Source organism: Amblyraja radiata, chromosome 3 (assembly GCF_010909765.2).
Source record: "Amblyraja radiata isolate CabotCenter1 chromosome 3, sAmbRad1.1.pri, whole genome shotgun sequence".
Taxonomy (NCBI): Eukaryota; Metazoa; Chordata; class Chondrichthyes; order Rajiformes; family Rajidae; genus Amblyraja; species Amblyraja radiata.
Window position 1 is genome coordinate 20817897 of NC_045958.1, and position 22653 is coordinate 20840549.

The following is a 22653-nucleotide window of genomic DNA, read 5'->3' on the forward strand; positions in this document are numbered from 1 at the left end:
GACTGGAGTCGATGGCCCCTCATTTAAGGTCCTTGGAGCTGATGGTTCCAAGGAACTTAAAGAACTCCACAGATGTGACTGGTGTTGTTGATGGTGGGTGGGGTGAGGGGAGGGGGAGCTCTCCTAAAGTCTACAATCAATTCCACCGTCTTAAGAGCATTGAGCTCCGGGTTGTTACGAAGGCACCAGGACGCCAGCGGTGTCACTTCCTGTCTGTAGGCAGATTCCTCCCCATCCTGGGTCAGTCCAATCAGGGTTGTGTCGTCCACAAACTTGAGAAGCTTGACAGAGGTGTCTGTGGAGGTGCAGTGGTTGGTGTAGAGCGAGTAAAGGAGAGGGGAGAGTACGCAGCCTTGCGGTGCTCCATCAAGTCTACTTTGCCATTCAATCATGGTTGCTCTATCTCTCCCTCCTGACCCCATTCTCCTGCCTTCTCCCCACAACTGACACCTGTACTAATCAAGATTATGTACATAGATTGAGCAATTTATAATTTCTCCTGTAGGTTACCTTTGCTCCAGTGGAAAAATTGTGGAGGTCAAAATCGGCAACAGTATGACTATTTAGCTCAATTACTGCCCGATTTCGGAAACATAGATTCCTCAGCAAGTTCCATCACAGAAAGATTACCGAGAGGACATTGGACATATGAAATGAGTGTTCTTAAAGGCTATCCTTTTTTTTTTAAGTGACATTCTCACCAAGTGGTGACTGACTGCGGCAAATGATTGCTCAAGTTGGAGAAGGAACAACCACAAAGTGCTGAGTATCTTGAATCTTTTTGTTGGGAGCTTTTGGAAGTCCACCGGTCAAGTGTTTCTTCCCTCACTTATGGGAGAATGTGTGGATCCCACATTGATTTTGCCATCCACCACAGAATTTACAGAGCTGGAGTAGTAGCAGACTGTTCTTGAATGCGAGGAACTACTGAAAACGGAAGGTTTTCCTGCAGATTCTTTAGTTGGTGTTCAGATGCTTGAAAGCTGAAATGATCATCTTCATCTTTCACTGTCTTCCTTTGTGCTTATCATTTCATCCATTTTTCACCTCATTGACATTGCTCACATGTCACATTCAGCCAGGAATTGCCCCAGCACAGAAAGAGGGAATTTGGCCCATCAAACCAGTAGCAGCTTAATGTGTAATTTACTTTTTCTTCAACTACTAAGTTTTGAAAACCATTGAATTTGCTTTCACTGCTCCTTTAGAAATTGAATTCCAAATCAGTAGAACACAGTGTTACTATTGTGGGGAACATATTCTCATTTCATAATTAGAGTTGTGCTTTTATTATATCTGGGCCAAGGTTGTAATATGGTCTGATACTGAATGCACTTTGTTAGACCAAAACTAATCATAATGGGCCTTGATTGTTGTTGCTGAGCAAATGTTGCCTGATGGCACACTGGTGATGGTACCTGCAGATTTTCTGAATAGTTTCCTTTCTTCTGAATATTTGGATTCATTTTATTATGTTATTTTAAGACCGTCTTATGGTAGTTATGTAGTTTTTAGAGAAATGTTCCTTAATTTATTACACATTTTTAAGAAATGTCTGACTCAATGCATATGCTTTTGTTTTTCAGAATTGAATTTGGAGTGTGCAAATTCACCTGCGATAAAATTAAGGCCAAAGATGTCACTGCATTCATATGGAAGTCGAGAAGGATCAATGTCTGGTCGGTCAGGAGAGTGTAGCCCAGTTCCAGTTGGTTCAATTCCAAGAAGAGGATTGATCAGTGGAAGCAAAGAAAGCACTGGCTACTTGGAAGAGTTAGAAAAAGAGAGGTACATCTTGTTTTAGCTGTAGTTAATATCTTACAATATAATTTGTTTCTTTAATCAATAGAACAACAGCAATTTCTGAGTCGCCCATGCCTTTCACTTGCACTTTGCATGCATGCGAACAAAGAGGTTCAAAAATGTGTGTAGATTCATTAATTATCTGCAATTTGATGACAATGCATTAGATGAAATTCACAATGCATATTTTCCGCTTGCCACACTTTACATTTTTCACATATTTCATTTTAAATATTTGTGAAAATTATTATGAATACCTATATGAACAATGAACTACTGTTACACTGGGGGAAAGGGTTCATTACTTGGGATGTCAACAAGGTTTGAAGAAAACACTTCCATACTTGCCCCTGTCATGCAGTACCAGAGGATCAGACACCCGCTACCACTGCTATTCCACCATCAAAGATGCCTATGGCTCCACCCCCCGCCCACACTTTTGGAAATCAGACCACCTTGCTGTGCTCCTTCCTGCATAGAGGCAGCAATTGAACAGTGCAGCTCCAAGGGTGAGGACTGATCAGGGGACTCGTACATGACCTCTGTTCAGTGCTACAACAGAGTTCAGGAATTCAATCACAGATAATTGCAAGAGTTAACCTGGAGGACAATGTACATACATATCTGTTTGTATTGTACCACCGTCCCAGAGAATATATTTTTTTTTAATATAGAGATGACTAGTTTTATCTACGTCTACATAACCTGTAGTAACAGTTAAAATTGTCCCGTCTTTTTGCCAACATTTGGACGAGAGTAACATGCATGTCTTTGTAGTGTTTTCAAAAGCTGAGATTGCCAACATATTTTAGATCCTTTCCAATGCCTTGGGGAAAGCAGAATCTTGAAGAGTATTGGTTACAATTTAAAAATTGATCCAATTGGTGCTTTTCTTTTTCAAAATGCTTGTGGCATGGAATTTAATGATGTATCTTAAAGCCCTGTCCCACGGTACGAGTTCATTCCAAGAGCTCTCCCGAGTTTGCCCTGATTCGAACTCGGAGATTTACGGTAATGGCCACTCGTCGGTACTCGGGGCTCTCGTGAACATTTTTCAACATGTTGAAAAATCTTCACGAGTCTTCCCGTTCTTACCTGCCGTTAGCGAGTCTTCCCGAGTACCTAACGTTAGGGTTACGAGCCGCTAAGCCCAAGCTCAGACGTACCCGCTACATCCATTCTCCGTGCTTACCTCGAGTTTGATTTTTTTTAAACTCGGGACAGCTCTTGGAATGAACTCGTACCGTGGGACAGGGCTACAAGAAGGCGATTGCCTACAATGGATTTAAGGTTTCTTTAAAATTCCCTTGTGTAGCAGAGAAGCTACTAAGGATTTTCTTTGAAGGTTGTACATTTTTTGAAGGCAGAATTCTGAGGTAATAACGTAGCACTTTTCCTCCTGTACATGAACACAGTATATCATGTGATTATTTATAACAATTTTCATGATCACGTTTGATAAATAATCACAGATGTTTATGATGAAATAATACTTCCATTTCATGAAAATTTTACTATCTAGTTCATATTTTCACATTTAACAATTTCAGTTTCAAATTCAACACCATTGTTTTGGCGAGTTGATTTTCGACTTTGGTGCCATACTAGCAAATATTTCCGGACAGTTAAATGTTATTGTAATTAACACTCCAGCACAATTTTAATTAGTTTTATTTTGGATGTTAAACATTCTGATATTGTGATCACTATTTCCTTAATGTTCCCCACTGATACTTGTGGCACTTAGCTTGGTGCAGTACCAGTTTGGCCCAGAACCAAATTTTGAGCTAGAAACACATTTTTATGAACCTATTTTGAAAACTACCTCTCCCTTTGGCTTTCTTATTGTTATCGCTGTCGATATTTCAATATCAAAAATCCGACATTAACATAAGTCTATAACTTTTGCACACCAAGTTTTACTGAAAATTAACTGTACAATATTCTTATCAGTATTTGGCGCCATATAAAATAGACCCAGTCATACGAGTACATCTCTTCTATTTATTTAAATAGGGATTTAAGGAAACTGGAGCTAGATTGAAACAGGTTGGGACTGAATATCATGAACACATGTGGAAGCACCCCTCACAGGAGGCATAGGTCATGATCAATTTAAATTGGACCACTGAGCTGTTATACCTCTGTGCATCCATAGACAGTAAGAGCTGTTTAAGCAATCTTCATGTCTCAGGATCAGGGTGGGACACCATTGATGGCAGTGGAGGCAAATCAATAACTTGAGTTGACAGTGCTGTGCAATTCCATCTGTTGTTAAACATTGACCTGAAGTTGTTTAATTGATTACAAGAAGACATGGGTAGATTCACCTTGATTTAAAGGTAACACATTGGACAGTATATGATACAAAGCTGCTGTCTTTAGAGAGCAGCATGACATCTAAATTAACATTGAAATTCCATAGCAATATGCCATTTTATTAGACAGATATTCCTGACATTGTTTTAAATATCTATGTGCATTGTAACAGTAGAATTTTGTTTTATTTTATAGATCTTTGTTACTTGCTGAGATTGAAAAAGAAGAGAAAGAAAAGGATTGGTATTATGCTCAGCTTCAAAATCTTACGAAGAGAATTGATAATCTCCCCCTTACAGAAAATGTAAGTTCAAATTTTTGGTATGAAATAGAAACATAATTTTATAAGATTTCTTGAATTGTTTTTACCTTTTTATTTGGTACATTGCAATTAAGACCATTACTGTAAGAAAAAGTGCATGTTCTTAACTGAAGGAAGTATTTTCAGAATTTAAAATATATCAGATACCAGCAATGATGAGTGAAAAGGATACCTGTGTCCCGTAAGCCCTCGATCAGAGAATTCTAATGAATCATTGCAAGGAGAGCTTTAGAAAAGGGTTACTTAAATGTGAAATTGAAATAGCTGAAGTTGACATGAAAAGTGTGAGCTTTAAAAGAGAATGGTGGGCAGAACAGTATTGCATGACTACAGAACCTAGAAATAAATTGCAAAGATGGAAAAGGGAATTCTTGTAGATGTGAGTAAAGAATTTGAAATTAGTGCAGTGATGGATATGGAGTTTAGTAATTTTTTCTGAGGACTGAAATAATGGGAGAATGGGTATCATTTGGGATAGAATATGTATAATGGAATTTGGTTTAACATCCTGGAAAGCTTGCAAATTGTTAGTGAGAATGCTTGAGTCACAAGGCAGGAAAGGTATGGTGAAAATGAGCTGTAGTGGTACATATTTAAGAATAGATATACAGTGCCACGCCTGTAGATAGACAGTCATGTTAATGGTAGGATGGAGGCTTTTACGATCAGTATGGGTGTCGGAGGTTATGGGCAGAAGGCAGGAGAATGGGGTTAGGAGGGAGAGATAGATCGGCCATGATTGAATGGCGGAGTAAACTTGATGTGCCGAATGGCCTAATTCTACTCCTAGGGACAAGCAAGGCATTAATGTGCACAAGCAACCAAGGAGAGAATAAAGGTCATTACTTGTCCGGAGAAAATTTGACTTGAAATCAATTCTTCCTCTTAAATTTTAAACATCATTCAGTTGAATGGCAGCAGTTGAAGAATCAAGTGTTTTGAGGAGGTGACAAAGGTGATCGATGAGGGTAGGGCGGTATATTTTATCTACATGGATTTTAGTAAGGCAATTGGTAATCTCCCATGGTAATCTGACCCAGACGATTAAAATGACCTGGTCTGACTGGCTTAATGTCGGAAAACAGAGGGTTGTGGTGGAAGGACAATATTCAGGATGGAAATGGACCGAGTCAGATTGGTTAGTGAATTTGCAGATAATACCCAAGATTGGTGAGTCCAACCATGTGTGTTAAAGACTATTGCATTCATAGCCTAATTCAGTTAGGAGTGCAAATTGGGTGATCATCTTGGCTTCCTCCTGAAACCCCACCATCACAGAAGTCAATCCCCACCCAATTTGATTCAATCCATTGATTATCAATAAAAGCTGAGAGCATGGGAAACAGCAAAAACAATGAGACATGACGACATCCTGGCTATAGTACTGAACACCTGTGCTCCAGGGACTAGTTGCATCTGAAACCAATCTATTCTAGCAATTGACAACTGTGGCATCTATTCTAATTTTAAAAAAGGTAAGGGAAATCCAACCTGACTAATTAACTAATCAGTCTATTTTCAGCCGTCAGCAAAGCATTAGAAGCTGCTGTCCTAATTGCTCTCGTGCCACTTTATCACCAATCATCTTGTCAATTATGTTCATTTCGGGATTTTGCCAGGATTATTCTGCTCCATTGTACTTTAGTCCAAAAAATGGCCTGACAGCTGAATTCTAGAAGTGAAGTGAGAGCGACCACCCCTGTCATAAATGATTAACTGTGGCATCAAGGGGCCCTGGTAAAGCTGATTTCAATGGACATTATAATGCTTGGAGTTTATCCAATGATTGGAGGGGGAAGTTTCTCGCAAATATGGTAGTCAGGGTCTGAAATGTGCTGCCTGAAGAGGTGTTGAAGACTGATACTCACAACATTTAACAATCATCTAGACAAATACCTGAATCACCAAGGCACAGAATGTTACGGACCTATTGTGATTCAATGGAATTAGCCTGGATATGTACTATCCAGTCCGGATAGGTATAGTTTGGATAGGTACTCAATGAGTATTTCTCCCCTGTATTTACCAACGGAGGAACTTGGGGTAGTCAATGGAAGTGTTTTTAGAGCAGTCAGCGTTATGGTCGAAGAGTTGTTCTAGGTACTATCGTGTATGAAGGTAGACAAATCTCCAGGACCTGATCAGATATATCCGAATACGTTGTGGGAAACCAGAGAGGAAATTGTGGGAACCCTGGTTGAAATACAGGAGAGGTGCCGGACGACAGAAGGGTGGCAAATGTTGTATCTCTTTTCAAGAAGGGCTGCAAGGAAAATGCTGGGAACTATAAGCCAGTGAGCTTAACATCTGTAGTTGGAAAGTTACTTGAGAGTATTCTGAGAGATAGGATATACAGGTATTTAGATGGACAAGGGCTGATTAGGGATAGTCAGCATTGTTTTGTACGTGAGAGGTCGTGTCTCACAAATCTGACTGAGTTTTTTAAAGACGTGACCAAAAAGGTTGATGAAGGCAGAGCTGTAGATGTGGTAAATGTTGAGGATGTTGTATATGTTGATGTTGAGGACTTCAACAAAGCATTCAACAGAGATAGCTGAATGGATAGAAAATTGGCTTCATGGAAGGAAGCAGAGGGTGATGGTGGAAGCTTGCTTCTCAGAATGGAGGTGTGTGACTAGTAGTGTGCCTCAGCGTTTGGTGCTGGGCCCCTTACTGTTTGTCATCTAAATCAATGATTTGGATGAGAACATACACGACAAGATTAGCAAGTTTGCAGGCGATACAAAGTGCATGGTTTTGCAGATAGCGAACATGGTAGTGAAAAATTGTAGCAGGATCTTGATCTTATGCGATTGGCCAGAGGAGTGGTTGATGGAATTCAATGCAGAGAAATGTAAGGTATTGCATTTTGGAAAGTCTAACATGGGCAGGACCTACATAATGAATGGTAGGGCTCTGAGGAGTGTTATAGAGCAGAGGGATCTAGGCGTGCAGGTGCATGGCTCATTGCAGGTGGAGTAGCAGGTAGATCGGGTGGTCAAAAAGGCTTTTGGCACATTAGCCTCATGAGCCAGAGTATTGAGTGTAGAAGCTGGAAGATTATGTTGCAGTTGTATGAGACGTTGGTGAGGCCACATTTAGAGTATTGTGTTCAGTTCGGGGCAACGTTATAGAAAAGACGTTGTCAACCTGGAAAGGGTACGGAGAAGATTTACAAGAATGTTGCCAGGACTAGAGGGTCTGAGCTATAGGGAGATGTTGAGTAGGCGGGGACTCTATTCCTTGGAGCACAAGAGGATGATGGGTAATCTTATAGAGGTGTATAAGATCATGAAAGGAATAAATCGGGTAGATTCACAGAGTCCCTTGCCCAGAGTAGATGAATTGAGGATTAGAGGACATAGGGGAAAGAATTTAATAGGAATCTGAGGGGTAACCTTTTCACACAAAGGGTGGTGGGTGTATGGAACAACCTGCTAGAAGAGGGACTTTCCCAACATTTAAGAAACAGACAAGGTACATGGATAGGGCAGGTTTGGAGTGATATGGACCAAATGCGGGCAGGTAGGACTTGTGTATCTGGGACATGTTGGCCGGTGTGGGCAAGTTGGGCTGAAGGGTATCACTGTATCACTCTATGACTCAATAAAGCATTACTGCCATCTTTTCACCTCCCCAAAGCTGTAATCAAACTTTTTTACAGTGAATTTATAATTGTTCTCAAAGTAATGTGTTTTGGTGTCACCATCTCAATGTTATGCAAACTATATTGAATTGGTCAACTTTGGACAGTTTTCTCTGCAGACGGACATGACTAGGAGGCAATTAGAGTATGAAGCACGACAAATTCGATCTGCAATGGAGGAACAACTTGGAACATGTCAGGATATGGAGAAACGAGCTCAGGTAGTATCAAAATTATGCAATTAAAATATATATATATATTTTTTTAATGTCAGACGTCATCATGGCATATAAGACGGCCTTTGGCACATCATTTACTGCCATCTCTGCTAAGCCATGCAGTTAGTCCTGATCCCCCACCGTATCTTCATGATCCTTCCTTTAATTTGCCTATTAAAGTGCCTATTCTATTTCCTTTTAGAATAATTGATCATCTCTCTCCCACTGTTCTCATACATAATTCCAGTTCATTACCACATGCACATAAAAGAAAAAAATTCTTCGCATTCCTTCAACAACTCTCGACCAAAATATAAAACTGTATCTGGCACTGCCTAACTTGCTGGGATTTCCCAATGTTCTCCATATTTCAAATCATTAGCAAATGCTGTGTTCTGTACCTTATATGTTGTATGTATATTTTTGCGTCGTTTTCTGCCAAAGCTAAATAAAATATGCAAAGAATTTCACTCACAATTTAATAAATTTTTTATTGAAAAGGAGACTAATCTCTTTTAATCAATTCTGTATCGTTTAGCCGTTGGAGCTTTCTTTACATTAAAACCTGAAGGTAGCTTTTTAGGTAGAGAAATAAAAGCAGGGGGTCACCTTCCTCTGTATTCAATAAAATTAAGGTTGATCGGTTCTCAGCCTCATCTACATCTCCCTATCTGTTAGATTCATAAAGTTGTACAGCACGGAAAGAGGCCTCTTTGCCTGCCCCATCCATTCTTACCATGTTATCTGTCCTCGTCAATTCAATTTGCATTAGGCCGTTAACCTTTATGCCTTCTCAGTGCCTGCCAAAATGCCTTTTTGATATCTACCACCTCTGGCAGCTCATTTCCAGGTAACCATCATCCTCTGAAGAAAAAATATTCAGCAGTTACCAATAGTAAGCTGGTGCATGTCTTCTACATTATTTCTATTGCTACCACACCCTTCTAGTAGTACAGCATTCAGAACTGTACACAACACTCCAAATGCAGTCTAAACAAGTCCAAACAAGTTTTGTACAGCTGTAACATGGCATCCCATCTCTTATATTCATCGCTTCAGCACATGAAAGAAAGCATGGTAAATTTCACTATCCTATCTACCCTTGTCACTACTTCATTGAGCTATTGACTTGCATCCTAAGGGGCCTCTGTAGGTCAGTGCTCTTAAGGTCCTGTTGTTTGTTCTATATATTTTTTCAGAATTCGACTGTGTAGTACTTCACACTTTTCTGGATTAAATTCCATCTGCCACTGCTCCACCAAAGTTTTCAACTAATCTGTGTCCCACTGTATCTTTGGTCAACTTTCTTCACTATCTATGACTTCCAATTTTCATGTCGCCTGCAGACTTACAAATCGCCCACTTACATTGTCATCAAAGTCATTTATACATTTTGCAAGATCCACTTGAATTACCAAAGGCGATTCTTGTAGTAGGTCACATGTTACAGACTTCAGACAGAAAATCACCCTTACACCATTACCTTTTGCCTATCACGAAACCAATTTTCTATTCCATTTGCCAGTACATTGCAGATCCCACGTGATTTAACTTTCTTAAGCAGTCTGCCATGTTGGACCTTGATAATTCTCCAATGGTAGAAAAATCTGTCTCAACCTTGAATGTATTCAATGACTTAACTCCGTTAGGGCAAAAAGGTAGAGAATTGCAAAAATTCATGGTGTGAGAGGAAATTCTTTCTCATGACTTTGGAAAGATAAGAGTTTGTATTGATTTCAATGTTCAAAATATGATTGTAATATCACATAAACTTCAAAGATTAATTTTATTGTATTATTTACTGTTTTGTATCGTAAAAGCGTAAAAGATCAAATCTGTTAACATAACTCAAACTTTCCATCGGAAAGAACGTCAATATCCAAAATTATGAAATGTGTAGGAAAGAACTGCAAATGCTGGTTTAAATCGAAGATAGACACAAAATGCTGGAGTAACTCAGCGGGACAGGCAGCATCTCTGGAGAGAAGGAATGGGTGACATTTCAGGTCGAGACCAGTCTGAAGAAGGGTCTTAACCTGAAATGTCACCCATTCCTTCTCTCCAGAGATGCTGCCTGTTCTTTTGAGTTACTCCAGCATTTTGTGTCTATCCAAAATTATGAATACTGCCACAGTTAACAGAGAAGAAGAGAGAGTTCCCTTTTCTAACTTTAGTTCATCCGAATGCAGATGAGAGTTGTACGGATTCAGCAAATAGAGAAGGAAATGCTTCGTTTGCGCCAACACTTACACTCCCAAGCAGCAGAACCTGAGGTCAGTTTGTCTTTATTTGATTTGGAAACTGAATTTATTCTAACTGCATTGTTGATTTTGATTATTTGGACTTAAATTTAAGCAAGGCAGATTTAATTCTCTGAATAATCTAATCAAGCAAAGTCTCATCTTGTTTACCCCAACCCCCTCCCCCGACCCCCACATAAAACAAACCGGAGAACATTTACACAAACTTTTAACACGCATTAAAAATATAACAATCATCTTCCTTTGTGCTGGATGTGACAACTGTGTTATCTCCAAGATGCCCAATGACTTTAACCAGTGCTCCTTGGTGCCACGTTATCAATTGTTGCCTAAAACGCCTGGGGCAATTAGTATAATCTCAACTCTCAAACTCAACTCAGCAAACTCTAAAACTGTGATGAGGTCTGGGTCAACCCAAACTGGAAATTATTAACTATTATTTGTGACTAAATGCAGTTTGATGCCTTGTCGATGACTCCTTTCATTGCTTTACTGATAAGTGATTACACCGGGCAGCATTTGGGCAAGTTGATGCTGGGCAATTTTGTAAATCCTCACATGCAGCACAAACCTTATATACTGAAAGGCAGAATGTTGTAGGATCACATAGTCTTTGGTGTATCCAGTGATCCCAGTCACATCTTGATATCATATGGAGTGAACTGAATCTGCTAAAGGCTGGTTTATGTGATGTTGACAATGTTGGGACAAAATCAAGGTGGTCCATCAGTCCTGTATTAATGGCTGAATGAGGTTGTAAATGTTTCAACCTTGTTTTTAATATCCATGCACTTGTTTCCGTCATCACGGGGATTGTGAATGCTGTTGGATCTGGTGCGATTCTGTTAGCTTTGGTATTCGACAGGAACTTGCTAAAGTGGAGTAGGTTGTTTGTAATCAAAGCCACTCTGGAATGTGGAATGCTTTTTTTTTTTAATGACGGTGTGAGTTCAAGCTATGTATGTTCCTGTTGGAGAAAAGCAAGAGAGGTCGGAGTAAGGAAACCTGGATGATGAGAGAAATTTAGGCAGGCTCTGGTCATGAAAAAGAGATATTGCTGTTTATCATCTACTAGACTAAGTGGGACCCGTTGGGTCCCAGTCACACGGGAGGCCTGGTCCACCCCTCCACCCCCCCCCCCCCCCCCCCCCCCCCCCCGCAGAGCCTCCGGAATTGCACGCATAGGCAGCAGGCAGATCTGGAGCGCCACTGATGGTAGATTTTGTAACAAAAGATTTTGCTACTAACATATCTGCTTCAGCCATCACTCTCGGCAGAGCATTCCATGCACTCCCGCTGTGTATAAAAATTTGCCCCGCACATCTCCTTTAAACTTTGCCCCTCTCACCTTAAAGCTTAGGTGGTCAAAAAGGCTTTTGGCACTTTGGCCTTCATCAGTCAGAATATTGAGTATAGAAGTTGGGAGGTCATGTTGCAGTTGTATAAGACGTTGGTGAGACCGCATTTAGAATATTGTGTTCAGTTCTGGGCACCATGTTATAGGAAAGATATTGTCAAGCTTGAAAGGGTTCAGAAAATATTTATGAGGATGTTGCCAGGACTAGAGCGTGCGAGTTATAGGGAGAGGTTGAGTAGGGTGGAACTCTATTCCATGGAGCGCAGGAGGATGAGGGGTGATCTTATACTGGGTGTACAATATCATGAGAGGAATAGATTGGGTAGATGCACAGAGTCTCTTGCCCAGAGTAAGGGAATGGAGGACCAGAGAACATAGGTTCAAGATGAAAGGGAAAATATTTAATAGGCATCCGGGTGGGGGTAACATTTTCACACAAAGGGTGGTGGGTGTAAGGAACAAGCTGCCAGAGGAGGTAGTTGAGGCTGGGACTATTCCATCAGTTAGACAGGTACATGGATAGGAGAGATTTGGAGTCCCAAGTGCAGTCAAGTGGGACTCTTGTAGCTGGGGCAGGTTGGGCTGAAGGGCCTGTTTCCCCACTGTATCACTCTATGACTCTATGCCCTCTGGTATTTATTTTTTCCATCCTGGGAGAAAGATTCTGACTCATTAATCTATCTAAGCCTCTCATCATTTAATATACTTCTATCAGGTCTCAATGCCTGACTGATTCCTGGGATGTCAGGACTTTCATATGAAGAAAGACTGGATAGACTCGGTTTGTACTCGCTAGAATTTAGAAGATTGAGGGGGGATCTTATAGAAACGTACAAAATTCTTAAGTGGTTGGACAGACTAGATGCAGGAAGATTGTTCCCGATGTTGGGGAAGTCAAGAACAAGGGGTCACAGTTTAAGGATAAGGGGGAAATCTTTTAGGACCGAGATGAGGAAAACATTTTTCTCACAGAGAGTGGTGAATCTGTGGAATTCTCTGCCACAGAAGGTAGTTGAGGCCAGTTCATTGGCTATATTTAAGAGGGAGTTAGATGTGGCCCTTGTGGCTAAAGGGATCAGGGGGTATGGAGAGAAGGCAGGTATAGGATACTGAGTTGGATGATCAGCCACGATCATATTGAATGGCGGTGCAGGCTCGAAGGGCCGAATGGCCTACTCCACCTAATTTCTATGTTTCTATGCCAGTGTTCAATACCAAATCTTTCCTGACTATCCCATTTCGTACAATAGTTGGCCTATTTTAACATACTTTGGTCTGTGATGGAGTAATTTCTCAAAATGCTGTCAGTGACAATGCATCTGTGTTGAATCACTCACTATCTGCTGCAGATCAAGAGTATTTAATTGTCATATGCACCAGGATTGGAACAATGAAATTCTCAATTTGAGCAGCTTTACAGGCCAGACCAGGAAAGGGTGGAAGATTTCTCCCCTGAGGGACATTAAAACCATATAGGTATTTACAACAGTCCTGAAGTTTAGTGGTCAACATTATAAAAAAAGAGTTAAAAAAAAATCTGAGCTTCCACCATAGTAACTGAGTGGTGCACACAGTTCTGAGTTGCCAGTTTTCCTAGTCGGTCTTTACATTGTGGAATTTAACCCTGTATCTGGACTGCTCGTCCGGATCTCTGGATTGCCAATCCGCTGCACCACTGCCTTTTGAGTTTAACTTCAAGCCTGTCATACCGAACTACAATACAATACAATTTATGGTCATTTGTCAACGTTGTCAAATATATACTACAAAAATTATTCTTATTATCTTGTTTTAGCCGTTCTTCCAAAAATATAATAATTCTGCCCTCCACGGTATTTCAGCATTCCCTTTTGTTCTCACTGCCCCATCGCTCTTTCTCTCCTGCCTTTAAACATGAGATTTGTATATTTGCCTTTAAATGAGAGAATGGTCTATTTTCCATTTCTTGTTGATGTTTTTTTTCTCATAAATCACTGCGAATCGGATATGAAAAGGAGCTTGTATTTCCAGCATGCTTAATAAAACAGTGGGAAACACCCAAGGGGGGGGGGGGGGGGGGGTGAGGGTGAGGCAGGGTGCAACTAAGTCCATAAAACTGCTACGGTAACTGATATTGTTTATTGACTCAGTAACCCATTTGTTAATATTCAAATTTATTTTGCAACATTGGAAAGACATGAATTTAAATTGCATTTTTCAGTGATGCAGGGTGCATCGAGGCACTACAGTGCATCATTTCAACAATGTATTTGCTGTTGTAATTTCTGAACTCCTTGAGGCTTTGGTTTAATGTCAAATCCAATAAATGGCATCCCTGCACAGGAGCACTTACTCAGCACTGAGCTTCCGCCCTAGATTATGTCCTGTTGTCTCTGAAGGAGGACGAAGCCATTGCTCTATAATTCGGGGAGGAAGGATACTGCTGTGCTGTGGCAGTGAATAATTAGTGAACCCTTTTAATTCTGAGATGGGTTTTTTAAATTTTAGCTTGCAGCAATATTTTTAACCTGAGACATAAATGCTCCTGATAGATACTTTCTCCAATAAAAACACATATTCTCAATGAAAGTCTTGTGTGAAATGGATATTCTAGATAAGAAAAATGCTTATGTCTGCCAGAAATGCTTTTTTAAAACATTTTTATGTCTGCTATTTAATGTGAAGGAGCTTATTGGCCATAAGATGTTCAATGTCGGTCATGTGATCAAATGCTCCTGGAGCTGGTTCGTGCATTTTCATCCACCCCCACAGGATTTTTCGCTTGTCATTTTAACAGCAGTCAGAAAAGGTCTGTAGATTTCTGAGCACATCCTTTGTGTCTGTATTGTGATACACTGCAAGGTCCCAGTGGACGTGCTGTTCTCTGATCATGTCATGCCACTGAGGGGGATGGTGCTTGCTGCAGTTCATTTAAACTAAAGAGTAAGGACTACAGCATTAGTTACATATCAGAGATGCCGCTTGGAATTATAGCAGACTTCAAAAGTAAATCATCTCCCTCTTGATGTTCTAAATTCCAATGTACTTTAAACAGAAATCATCACAAACTAAACACGAACAAGCAGTGTCAAAAGATGCAGATGGACCGAGTGATTGTCTGGAAACAACGGAAGCTAGCGTGAGCACTACGGGGAGTGGGCAGGTGAGGACATTTTCAATCTTCAACGGAATAAGAGAAATCATTGTCATTTCTTTCAGCAAAACGGTATATTGGTGCCTTTCCTTTATCTGGTATTGCACACTTCTGTGTCTCCTAAATGGCCTTGATGATTTGGGTGTAAGTCTATTCATTAAATAGGTTGTTTGATTAAATAAATGTGTTTTACAATATATCACCAAATGGAATTTAAGGGAAAATTACACATTGTATAAATTTGGATTGTTCAGCATTAGAATTATTGATATTGATGTAGTTGCAGCTCAAAATCATTAAAAGAGATACAAATGCTGTTAAATAAAGTATTAATTCAATAAACTTAACATTTTATAGAAGAAAACAAAATAACCCAATTTGGATTATGAAATTAAGTAAAATTCTGTGAAATAACATTGTGTCACATTTAGCTTCATCATGTATTTAAAACAAAACGTAGACAAATAAGAAAGCTCTTTCTTTAATAACTGGATACTATGTAACTTGGTCACAGCACTCATAATTCATGCTTCAGGTTCTGCAAGTGAAATGCTTCCTTATCTAAACTGAACTGTCTGATCCAGGTAAAGAGCGTGTATTTATTTACTTTTGAACAACGTGGACATTCCATTCTGCAGCATGTCTCTGAAAATGAAGTCTTTCAAGTTTTTGCATTACACAAGCAATGTTACATGAGCAGCATCAACGTAACATTAAAATAAGTTTCTATTGTTGGTTTGAAACGTATGCTTTTCTCTGCAGCATGTCGCTTAGGCATCGGTTTATCAGCTTTCTAGAACATTGTACCAGTGGGGAAACATCATTGCATCTCTAGGTTGCAGGATAACTTTTCATTACACTAATTCCTGGCCATTAGCCAGTTTTGTATGTTTGATGTTAACTGTCCATTTTATCACATAGTCTTCAGTTTTGATGATAAACTTAAGTAGCACTCAATCATAGGCCTATTGAAAGTCTATGTACAGCATCTACTGCATTGCCATTGGCAACTGTTTCTGTAACATCTTCAAAAATAAAAATAAGCTAACAATATGCTATTTGTCTTTAAATAAATCTCTGACTTTTCTTTATTAATCTAAATTTTTTATTTCTTGCCATTATAATTTATATCATTTTCAATGAGATTACACAGAATGGCATGAATTTCCTGAGCATATCCAGCCAGCATTTCTTGCCATGGTTTCCACAGGAACGGCCAACTAACTAGCTATTTAGTTCAAAAGTCGGACATCCGGCCATTCCTGATCTTACTAAATTATGGAGCTGATTGAGAGGCCATCAGATCACCTGGACTTTGGGCTCCTCATCTTTTCATGGTTCATAGCCCGCATGTGCACAACATTGACTCAGAATATAACTAAACCGTTCCTTAATTCTCTCTGGTTATCAGAGACATTTTTAAATTGTTACAAGATCTCCTGGGGTGCTAAAATGTAATTGGTGTCTTCCAGTGTGAGACCTCAAGAGAGGTCATAGAAACATAGAAAATAGGTGCAGGAGGAGGCCATTCGGCCCTTCGAGCCAGCACCGCCATTCATTGTGATCATGGCTGATCGTCCCCTATCAATAACTCGTGCCTGCCTTCTCCCCATTTCCCTTGACTCCACTAGCCCCTCGAGCTCTATCTAACTCTCTCTTAAATCCATCCAGTGATTTGGCCTCCACTGCCCTCTGTGGCAGGGAATTCCATAAATTCACAACTCTGGGTGAAAAAGTTTTTTCTCACAGTCTTAAATGACCTCCCCTTTATTCTAAGAATGCGGCCCCTGGTTCTGGACTCGCCCAACATTGGGAACATTTTTCCTGCATCTAGCTTGTCCAGTCCTTTTATAATTTTATATGTTTCTATAAGTTTTGTTGGAGACACAGCCCGTGGCGCACTCTACAGGAGATTCTTGATCTGGTTTGACCATGCTGGCTGGGGTTCAATATCAGGATGATATTGGTGCAGTCGGGTGACCACCACATGGCAATGAGTTTGGACAGCAGGTGAATCCACTTCTAGATTTTGCCATGAAGGGAAGGCATCTACCCTGTCATCCCTCAGAATCTTATTTTCAATAAATTCACCTCTTATTCTTCTAAACATCAATTGTAGGCCCAATCTGCCCAATTGCTTCTCATAGGTCAATCCCTTTATCCCACAAATTGACCTAAGTTCCCTAAACTTCCTCCATTGTCTTTATACTCTCCCAATTAAGCAGATCAAAGGTAAAGCATGTATCAATAACCCGTGACTGCCTTCTCCCCATATCCCTTGACTCCACTAGCCCCTTGAGCTCTATCTAACTCTCTCTTAAATCAAACTCTCTCTCCATCCAGTGATTTGGCCTCCACTGCCCTCTGTGGCAGGGAATTCCATAAATTCACAACTCTGGGTGAAAAAGTTTTTTCTCAAGACTGAGGTGAGAAAAAACTTTTTCACCCAGAGAGTTGTGAATTTATGGAATTCCCTGCCACAGAGGGCAGTGGAGAATATACACTTCATAATTCCATAATTCCATCGGGTGGCACCACCGCGGTGGCTGCCTCGCCAACAGTCAGTCAGTCAGTCCCCTCTCTGTTTTTATTATTTTAAGTATGTTTTAAAAGCATGATTTAGTGTTTCTTGGTTTGTTTTATGTGTGGGGGGGGGGGGGGGGGAATCGGGGGAAACCTTTTTCAGTCACTTACCTCAGTCACTTTTTCTCCGTGTCGCATCTCCGTCCGTACCCCCCCCCCCCCCCGTGGCCTACAACGTGGTGGTGCGGCCTTTCCTGGTGACCGGCCGGGAGCTTCAAACTGCGGGCGCAGTGCAGACTTTAACATCGGGAACTGCGATCTTTTGCTGCGGGTTGCCAGCGGAGCTCCGACCGTAGGGCCTGTGAACTTTAACACTGTGAAGCCGCAAGAGGAAGCCGACTCGGGAGCTCCATATCGCAGACTTTTCTGATCCATCCCGACGCCGGAATTTCGATCATCCTGACGAGAGGGCTTGAACATCGGACCGTCGGCAGCGGCAAGTGTGGAGGGTGAACAAAGGAGGAAGATGACTGAACTTTATTGACTTCCATCACACTGTGGTGGATGTTTATGTTAAATTTTATTTTACGTGGTTGTGTGTATGTTGCTTTATACTTAGTATGGCTGTATGGTACCTCAAATTTCACTGTACCCGTTGGCCTATTGAATCACATACCACGTGAATAAGCACAAGCAGAAATGGTGACAGCGGTGACAAGTTTTGCTGGGAGCACACTGAACTATCTTAAGTACCACTTATCTGGTCGATGATTGGTGTTTTTACTCGTTGGACCAAAAAGGTCTGCTTCCATGCAGTACCTTTCAATCAAAAACTGCTTTCAAATCTGATTCGGAGCTCTGTCTTCTCTAACAAGATTTATCTACACATTTATATTTTAAGGTATTGGTTATTGGTAGTACTTGGTTATTTGTGCACAGGGGTACTTTTTATGAGCCACCTGGTGGATGCAAAATTACTCCCAAATGTGAAACATTTCACAACATTTCAGAAAGGTTTTTTTTTAATTAACAGATCCAATACGTATTTTTTTTCTGCGTTTTAGGGTTCAGGATCAAGGGTTGAACAAGATACTAATAGTGTAATGAGCTGTAGTAACTCCTACTCAGTTCCCCGAAGATTGACAAATCACCTGGGTACCAAGGTAACCGAAGATTCCAGGCTACAGGTCGCTACACTGCATTTTTTCTAATACGTCAATTTTAACAATGCTTTGGCTGCTTTACTAGCATGTTTCACAATTTTCATTAACAACTGCATGTGGTTCTCCTTACTGTGTCTTTTGAAAGATATTTACAAAATGTTTTATTTTGAACTGATTATTGGCAACGGATATTGGAGGTGCATTCCACATATGGAGTAAAAAATAAAAGGTCATAGTAAGAATTATATTTGAATCGAGCTTAGTGCCAAAAAGAATACTACCACAATTAAAATAATTAAAACTATTCTATCGAGTAGAATTAAGAGATCAGTATGTATTGATATTCAAATAACGTGTAACCAGGACAGTATTTTATCCAAAGGTAGCAAAAATACTGCTTCTTAACCACTGGAATTTGTCATTAAATCTGAGTAATATTTATCCATTTTGTTATCATTGCTTCTAATTCCATCTGTAGAGATAGTATTGCTTGCTTTGCTGTAATTAGTTGCTGGTAATACTTTAAATTGTTTTCTTAAAACTTTTAAGAAAGTATTAGCTTTAAGAAAATATTAAATTCTTTAAGTATTTTTTAAACTTTCACACTGTTCAGTAAAACAGAGTGCTGATGAAACAGCGGATCAGACAACATCTGTGGAAGAAATGAACAGATCACATTTTGGTTCACCTGTCCATTTCCTCCACAGTTGTTGTCTGACCCGAGTTCTTCCAGCACTTGTGTAAGCAGTTCCTATTATTCAGTGGTAGGTTTGGCCCAAGTGCAAAGTGATAATAGTCACTGGGGCAAAACTGAACTGTAAATGGTTAAGTTCTTAAATTGTTTTATAGGAATTTAATTGGTTTAGAGGAATGTTAGATTGAGGATAATTCTCGCCTGTTACAAATGATTCCCATAATGGTATGTGTGTTTTTACAAAATAATGGAAATTAATTGACTTGGTAGCATATTTGCTTCCCAATTTTAAGTTTTGGGAATCTTGATTGCTCGGTATCTCTGTCAGAATATATTGAATGGAAATCATGAAAGAAGTAGGACTGATGAACTTTGCCCTTGTGGAACTGCCATCTATACTGACATTTATTTCCTGGACCTCCTACACAAACTGAAGGAACAACACCTCAGTATCTTATAATCCAGCAGCTTGTCCCACCTCCCCTCTCCTGTCCCCTTCGACCTATATCCATCCCTCTGGCTTTGCATTTCACTCGTCTCTGTCCTTTTATGACATCCTTTTGTCTCGTTTTCATCTCCTTTTATCTCCTTTTCATCTCTAGCTTTTGTCCACCCGAAGGTTAATCAAAACCGTCCTCACCTATATCCACCTATCATTTGTGTATCAAATCCTCAATGCTGCCACAACGAAGATATGACGATTGTGTACTCTATTTTGGGATGGGAGGTGGAGGTTAGGGATAAGTATTACTTATTATTGTCACATGCATCGAGGTACAGTCAAAAGCATTTATTTACTTGCTATCCAGTCATTGTACTGTCATGTACACGAGTACAATCAAGCTACACACGTCCAATAGGTTGTGCAAAGAGAAAAATATCAGTGCAGAAAGGTTTGAATTGGCAAGTGATAGAGCGGGAATCTGCTCCAACCACTTTGCATAACTTTGCAGAATATTAGTATGTTTTTGAGGAGAGTGTGTCCCAGGTATGTGACAAAAGCCTGCTTTTAGTGGCTGCATACCGAATTAATAAATAAATCAAATTTGAGTGCAAAAGCTAATTTAATTGTTGCTTTTTTTTGTATGTCAATGAATTGAATGAGAATGTTCAAGGCATGATTAGTTAAGGGCCTGTCCCACTTTCACGACCTCTGCCGAGTTTGTCCTTGACTCATACTCGCAGCATGGTCATCACCAGGTCGTAGGAGGTCGTAGGTAGGTCGGGATGCTAGTGATAGGTACTCGTGGCATCAAGTAGGTCGGGGCGTTTTTCTAGCCTGATGAAAAATGTCCACGAGTAAAAAAGTTCGTGAATTAGGTTGTGAAAGTGGGACAGGCCCTTAAGTACGCAGATGACATTAAAGTAGGTAGTATTGTAGGCAGTGAAAATGGTTATTAAAAATTACAGCAGTATCTTGATCAGCTAGGCAAGTCAGCTGAGATATGACTAATGGAGTTTAATGCAGATATGTGTGAGGTGGTGCATTTTGGTAAGACAAAGCAGGGCAGGACCTGAACTGTGAACGATAGGGAGTGTTGTAGAGCGGAGGTATGTAGGAGCACAGGTACATAGTTCCCTGAATGTGGCGCCATATATAGGGTATTGAAGAAGGCTTTTGGGATGTTGTTGCAATTTACAGGATGTTGATGAGGCTGCATTTGGAGTATTCGGTTTGGGTCACACTGCTTTAGGAAGGTTGCCATCAAGCTGGAAACAGTGGTGAGAAGATTTACGAGCGGTCGGGCAGGCTAGGATTTAATTCCTTGGAGCGGAGGAGGCTGAGAGGTGATTTTCTAGAGGTGTAGGGAATAGGGTGAATATACTTTTACACAAAGTTGGAGAAACAAGAATCAGAGAACGCAGGTTGAAGGTGGGAGGGGCAAGATTTATTAGAAACCTGAGGGCCATCTTTTTTGCAAAGAGTGGTGGGTTTATGGAACAGGCTCCAGAGGAGGTATTGAGGCAGGTACCATAATAGTATTTAAAAGACACTTGGACAGGTACATGGATAGGAAAGTTTTGAGGCATATGGGACAAACATAACCAAATGGGAATTTAGTTTAGAGAGAGCATCTTGGTTGGCATGGACGAGTTGGACTGAAGGACCTGTTTCCATGCTGAATCACTCTTGTAGCGAGACACGTGTTGTTAAACAAAGTGATCTTTATTGAATTGAACAAGGAACCGTTCACACGCGACTGGGGAGGGTTCTCCCAAAAACTATATATATATATATATATATATATATATATAGGCACACCCCTAAGCCATGTGACGACTCTTTCCCGCCAAATATAGTCACGTGACCCTGCCAGTCCTAGTGCTGAGGGTTCGCCCAATAAGTGGCCTAACCGCCGGGCGGCGCTACAGGACCTCCCCCCCCCGAACCAGAAGCAGGAAAACAAGACGGCAGACAAAGGAGGCGGCCGGACACAAAGCTGGGTGGCAGTGTGAACTGTGAGAAGGATGCAATGAGAATGCAGGGTGACTTGGACAGATTGGGTGAGTGAGCAGAAGCATGGCAAATGCAGTTTAATGTGGATAAATGTGAGGTTATCCACTTTGGTAGCAAAAACAGGAAGGCAGATTACTATCTAAATGGTGTCAAGGTGAGGAAAGGGGAAGTACAACGGGATTTGGGAGTCCTTGTTCATCAGTCAATGAAAGTAAGCAGGCAAGTACTGCAGGCAGTGAAGAAAGTGAATGGCATGTTGGCCTTTATAACAAGAGGAGTTGAGTATAGGAGCTAAGAGGTCCTTCTGCGGTTGTATAGGGCCCTAGTGAGACCACACCTGGAGTATTGTGTGCAGTTTTGGTCCTCTTATTTGAGGAAGGACATTCTTGCTATTGAGGGAGTGCAGCGTAGGTTTACAAGGTTAATTTGCGGGATGGCGGGACTGTCATGTGCTGAGAGAAGGGAGCTGCTGGGCTTGTACACTCTGGAGATTACAAGGATGAGAGGGTTTCTTATTGAAACGTATAAGATTATTAAGGGTTTTGACACGCTAGAGGCAGGAAACATCTTCCCGATGTTGGGGGAGTCCGGAACCAGGGACCACAGTTTAAGAATAAGGGGTAAGCCATTTAGAATGGAGATGAGGAAACACTTTTTCTCACAGAGAGTTGTGAGTCTGTGGAATTCTCTGTCTCAGAGGGCGGTGGAGTCAGGTTCTCTGGAAACTTTCAAGAAAGAGCTAGATAGGGCTCTTAA

General features: G+C 40.6%; 1 protein-coding gene across 9 annotated transcripts in view; it reads left to right on the top strand.

Annotated features, from left to right (window-relative positions):
- apc (APC regulator of WNT signaling pathway) overlaps window positions 1-22653 on the top strand; it is a 152918-nt gene that overhangs the window by 103567 nt on the left and 26698 nt on the right. For 5 of the 9 annotated variants that reach the window (XM_033017429.1, XM_033017426.1, XM_033017431.1 and 2 more), the window contains 6 exons: window positions 1587-1788; window positions 4318-4426; window positions 8198-8311; window positions 10498-10581; window positions 14961-15068; window positions 18647-18769. In XM_033017429.1, the coding sequence (XP_032873320.1) occupies window positions 1587-1788; window positions 4318-4426; window positions 8198-8311; window positions 10498-10581; window positions 14961-15068; window positions 18647-18769 (740 nt within the window). Of the gene's footprint in view, window positions 1-1586; window positions 1789-4317; window positions 4427-8197; window positions 8312-10497; window positions 10582-14960; window positions 15069-18646; window positions 18770-22653 lie in introns of those variants that run through there. The other 4 variants (XM_033017428.1, XM_033017427.1, XM_033017434.1 and 1 more) reach the window with 4 other exon arrangements.